The 5,925-nt window shown below is 49.6% G+C and overlaps 1 protein-coding gene across 1 annotated transcript in view; it reads right to left on the bottom strand.

Moving 5' to 3' along the window:
* The window catches only part of PITPNM3 (PITPNM family member 3), an 89,155-nt gene that overhangs the window by 67,015 nt on the left and 16,215 nt on the right, over positions 1–5,925 (bottom strand). Inside the window, exon 2 of the mRNA XM_019659812.1 lies at positions 3,909–4,004. Within this exon, the coding sequence (XP_019515357.1) occupies positions 3,909–4,004 (96 nt within the window). The remainder of the gene's footprint in view (positions 1–3,908; positions 4,005–5,925) is intronic.

Below are 5,925 nucleotides of genomic sequence, written 5' to 3' on the forward strand. Positions count from 1 at the left end.
GCACAAGTTGATACATTTTTACATAGGTACACACCCATGAAACCATCACCCCAATCAAGACAGTGAATATGTGTCCATCACCCTCAGAAGTTTCCTTCTGTCCCTTTTTATCTCTCCTCCCCTCCACCGACCTGCTCCAGTCACTACAGACTCATTTGCATTTTCCAGAGTTTTATATAAATAGAATCATACAGTATACACTCTTTCTCCATCTGACTTCTTTCACTCAGTCTGCTTATCTTGAGAGTCACCCACGTGGTGCAGGTATCAATAGTTCATTCCTTCTTATTGCTGAGTAGTATTTAATTGCACGGATGCACCACAATTTATTTATCCACTTACCCATCATGTACATTCAAGCTGTTTTTGGTTTAGGGCTCTAGTAAATAAAGCTGCTATGGACATTTATGGACATTTGTTTCTTTGCTCTTGGGTACATACCTAGGAATGGAAGGGCTAGCTCACGTGGTAGTGAACTATGATTAACTTTTTAAGATGCTGCCGTCTACTTTCCAAAAGGGTTGTACCACTGTATATTCTCACCAGCAGAGTTTGAAAGTTTCAGTTTCTCCATATCCTGATCAGTTGTTTTAATTAGCCACTCTAATAGGTATGTAATATATCTCATTGCGGTTTTAGTTTGCATTCAATTTGCATTTAATGACTAGTGATGTTGAGCATATTTTCATTTTTCACCATTCATGTATCTTCTTTAGTGAGGTGTCTGTTTCTTTATGCTATTTTATTTATGGTAATTATCAATATAATTTACATGCATGTATGTTATCTTACCACCACCACCCATCACCACTGAACTGCTTCATGAGGGCTGGAACCAACTCTATTTGCTCCCGCAACCCTGACACCTAGACTAGTGCCCGGTGCTTGACAGGCAGATGCTCAGGAAATACTTGAAAGAGTGACTGAATGAGCCTGTATTCTAGCCCCAGCTCTGTCTGACTCTTTGCGTGACCCTGAGCAAGTTTCCCAGTTCTCTGGCCTCAGTTTCCCATCTTTTAAAATGGGGTGGGGTCTTGAACCCAAAAACCTGAGGGGCCCTCCAGCCTCTGACATGGTCTGGATTTGAGGCATACCTCCTCTTAGCTACCTGGGTTTCCCCTCATTCTGCCCTCCAACCTTGGTGGATCGGGCTGTGGCTCCCAGATGTGCTGTCACTATACTGAGAGGAGAAAGAGTGACAGCTGTTCTGGGTCTGGGTGTCTGGACCCCACTGCCCACCCTGCAGCATTCAATCAAAACGCCAGCCACCCCTGAGGCCCCAGGCCTGCTGCCTTGTCCCAAAGAGTGGCATCCTGCCCAGGGGTTGTTATCGACCTACACGGTCCCATACTCCCCCTGACCGCCCCCTAGTCCCTCCTATGCCTTACATACACAACCAGAGCCCCCAGAGCCCGAGTCTCCCCTCTGCTATCAGACCATGAGCCATGAGGGTCTCTCATCTCATCAGGTAAACCCAGTGCTGGACCAAGAAGCAAGAGCTTAAGGAAGAAACGGGATAGGAAGGTCCCAATTTCAGTAATAAGTCAAAGAAAAAGGCCTGACCTGGACACTAAACTCCTGGGTTCTGGCCCCTTCGTCTTCATCTTGATGTGTGACCTTAGGGGATCCCTTCCTGCTCCGGCCTCAGTTTCCCCATCAGTGCATTGAGGAGGAGGACATACTGTTCCAGAGCCTGTTCAGTGCTGACACGCACTGGTGTAGCTCCACCACGGCTGGAGTTGGAACCAGAGAGGCAGCGGGATGCAGGACCCTGCTCAGGTGGGAACAGAGACCATTCCCCTGGTCAGGGTCAGGGCTCAGCCTGGCTGGAGAACACAGGCCAGGGCAGTGGCCCTTCAGGCCCAGGTGGAGCCTGGACCAGCTCCTGGGAGCAGACAAGGAGGATGGCTTCACCTCTTACTGCCTTGAGCCAAGGAAATATACAAAGGCCTTGTCCAGGGAGGCTGCATAGAACTGACAGAAGGTCAGGAGTTGGCAACTTAGAACTAAAGAGGGTTCCAGCAGCCTGTGTGGGGCAGCTCCCGTGGCTGAGGGCTACAGATACTCTGGAAGGGGTGAGAGGGAAGGAGGGAGCAGAGACCCGAGGGCTGGTAGGCAGTGCTGGGAGGTAGAAGACTGGGCAAAAGACAGGAGAGTCTGGGACCCTGGGCTAGTGGAGAGAAGGAAAGATGCAGTGAGGAGATGAGACAAAGGGAAGGAAGAGATGGTGGGGCCATCAATAAGGGAGGCGTGAGAGATGAGGCCAATTTGGGAACCGCAGACAGCGATGAGCTCATGGGAGGGGATGACAGAGAGCTGAGGGAGGCAGCAGTCAGCAGGGAGGGGAGCAGACGTGTCCACAGCTGCTTGCAGGGAAAGCAGGTGAGCAGGGCCCCGAGGGATGGAGACGGAGCTGACTCCCACAGCAAGCCACCATCATCATCTGAGAATGCAGAGCCCTGATGAATTGCAAAAATATTTTAAATAAAAGTGTTCTAAGCATCAAAATATTGAAGCCGTTGTTGTCACACTGTGGGTTAGTTGCTATGGAGAAACTCAGCCCTGGTAGACACGCCAATCAGACCCCAAGGGAGACAGGAAATGAGCCCCAAGTGGGCTGGTTTAGGGTTGGCATCCAGGAGGGGTTCTCTGTCCAGAACCAAGAATGGGGGACACTAGAGCCGGAACAGTACCCCACCACCCCGCTATGCTTCCTGAAAATCACCCGAACTGGGTATTCTCCAATTCTGGAGGCACAGGGCTGACAGAAAAACTGAGACCCAGAGAAGGTAAAAGACTTGCCCAAGATCAGAGAATAAGTCAATGGCGTGGGCTGAGCCCACGTCTCAAGTGTCCCGCTCTGGGTCCAGATGTCTTCCCAGCAGTCTGTTTCTCTTTCAAGACCCCATTTTGCCAGGAATTTCAAAGCTGGCCCTGTCTCGGGAGTAAGTCAGCCCCCCAAATATGGTGACTCGGCCTCCCGCTGAGCCCCACACCTGCCCTGCACAGTCTCACCTCCGAGTCTTTGTTCAGGCTGATCGCCCTGCCTGAAATACACACCCCATTTGCTGCCCTTTCCTCCAATTCTTATAATGCTTCTTGTTCTTCTATCCCTGCTTTAAAAGTGCCCCTCGCTACGTCCTGCGTGCTGGTCATGAGCCCAGCACTGGGGCTCAGAGCTGATGTCCTGTCCACCGTTGTCTCTCACCTGAGCGGTTGCAGTCGTCTTTCTAACTGGTTCCCGCCTCCACTCTGGTTCCCCTCCTATGGGCTGATCTAAGCCCCTTACTCAATCACAAGCAGCCTCATTTCTCCTCTTCCCCTTCCTCACTACCTGCCTGCCACATGGGCCGACCTCAGTTTCTAGAATGCCCCCAGTTTTCCTGCTTTGGCCCCATCATACCTGCTGTTTCTTCTGTCTGGACGGCTCCTTCTCTCACTCCTCACCTGGCCAGCTCCCACCCTCAGTTCTGCAAAAAGGATGTGAAGGACCTCCTCACCCTAACTAAATGATGCACCCCTGTCATCACTCTATTAACACCTGGTACTTTTTACTCAGCAGCATTATTTTCCATTCGTGATTGTACTCCCCGCTGTGTAACTGTTTAATGTTTTGTCCCTCCCACTAGGCTACAAGCTTGATGAGGTCGGTCACTATGTCTATCAGTTTACTGTAATACCATGAGTGCCCAGCACAGCTCCTGAAATAGATTAGGGACTCAACACACGTCTCAAAAAGTGAATGAATGAATGCTGAGCCCCAGCCCTTGGGGAACTCACAGACTGCATCAGTATGAAGTGCGGAACCAGTGTCTGGGTGGGGAAAGATGCTAACCCCCAAAAGAGACTCCTCCTTGGTGCTTCTAGAAAGGTCATCCAGCCAATGATGGGAGGATGGGTTGACTCACCTCTAGCATCAAAGAATTCATCATCCGAGCTCTCCACTGAGTCACTGAGGACATTTCGCAGGTGCCAGGGGGCACCGCCGCCCGGGGTAGGGCCACCTGCCAAAAAGAACACATCCGTTAGCATGAGACTGTGTCCTGACATGAAGGAGGTAAACCAAGACCATCCCTGGACCAGGGTCAGTCCGCGTCCTTCCGGCCCCTGCCCTTCCCATCCAGTGCTCAGGACCCCACAGAGCTCTCCAACTACTATGCTTTTATTTAAGCCCAAAATACCTCTCTGAGATAGCTCAGTGGGGCAGCAATGAGTGTTTCCGTTTTGTATGCACTAAAACTGAGACTGGAGTAGTCACTAGACGTTGCCAAGGTGACACGGTATATCAGTAATCACAAGGTAAGTTTTGCTGTGCTAATAAATGATCTCAGCTGCTTAAAACAACAATGGTTTATGTCTCACTCACACACAGGTTGGAAGGGGGCTGTATTCATGGCAGTCCCTCAAAGGCGTCACCACCTTATGATGCCACCATCTCAAAACGAGACCTCAAAGTCTGCCGAAGCCCAGGAGAAGAGCACAGAAAATCACACCCAATCGTAAAGGCTTCTTCCCACAAGTGACATATTTCTGCACACATTTCATTGGCTGAAACAAGTCACATGTCCACGCCCAACTTCAACAGGGTAGAGGAGGGGAGAAGCGGACATCCTGATGAGCACTAGTCATGTCTACCACACACAGCATGGCAGGCCAGCCTAGGACTGCAGCCTCCAGTAGAAAAAATGTCCCAAACTAAGAGAAGGGGGACCTGAGCTTGAGCTCTACTCCATCTCTGTCACTTACAACCTGTGTGGCTTTTCCCTCTCCATGCTACAGCCTCAGTTTTCCCATCTATAAAATAGCAACGACTATCAACGCTGAGCTCAAAAGATCAGAAATCACGCGTGCTCAGCGCCTGTATCTCAGGAGGCTCAGTAGTGGCGACGGCCATTGTTACGAAGATCTATAGAGGCCAGGACATGGGGCTGAGGGGTTCTCTGGAACAGTCAAGAGCAGGCACAGAGAGAACGGGGCCCCTTCCCTAAACCCTGCCTCAACCCACCTCCTGCTCCAGGACCAGGGGGAGAAAGGCCAGAGACAGAGCTGGGGATCGGAGGTTCTCTCCCCGCTCCCCATTCCCGAGCTCCCTCTACGAGGCACTTTGGGACTCGCATGGAACAGCTGGTGCCCAGCCCATCCATGAACCTCTCTGCCTGCTCCCTGGACATATGAAACACTGGGGATTGCAGATGGATTCAAATCTAATTGTAAAAATTAAAACCATAAAAGTGTTAGAAGAAAATGGACCTGGTAATTTTCCTGAGGAAATCATCAGAGTACACAAAGACGGAAGCGTACAGCTGATCATCTCAGTGTTCTGGTAATATTAAAAAAAAAAAAAAGTCTGGAAGAAATCCCAGTGTCCATCCGTAGGGGACTGGATGTACGTTCAAATACAGTCATAAAGGGAATTCTTCGCAATTATTGGAAAAAATGAAGTAGCTCCTTGTGTACTGACATGGAAAGATGCCCATGGAGTTTGGTTAGGGAAAAAAATGCAGGTAGGTCCCAGAACGGTATGTTCCTTTTGACCTCATTTTTGAAAAACATACTTATATCTGCATACTGAGGATACGTGCAGCATGTTTAAGAGCTCAGGCTCTGAGGTTGAAGTGGCCTGGATTTAACCTCAGGCCTTGCCTCTTAGAAGCTGTGTGATGTCAGATGAGTCCCTTCTCCTCTCTGTGCCTCAGTTTCCTCAGCCATAAAGTGAGGATAGCTCATGAGCCTGTTGTAAAGATTAAATAAAATGCATCAAACCGCTTAGCACAGGGCCTAGCATATAGCAAGTGTTCACAACAATAATTACTGTATAAATATACTTGCAGACGCATTAAAATGTCTGGAGGGATATATACCAAAATGTCAGTAGAGATTATCTCTCCCGAGAAGAGACAGGGAAACTCAGTTTTTACGCTGCAC

This window comes from Hipposideros armiger, unplaced genomic scaffold (assembly GCF_001890085.2).
Source record: "Hipposideros armiger isolate ML-2016 unplaced genomic scaffold, ASM189008v1 scaffold_304, whole genome shotgun sequence".
NCBI lineage: Eukaryota > Metazoa > Chordata > Mammalia > Chiroptera > Hipposideridae > Hipposideros > Hipposideros armiger.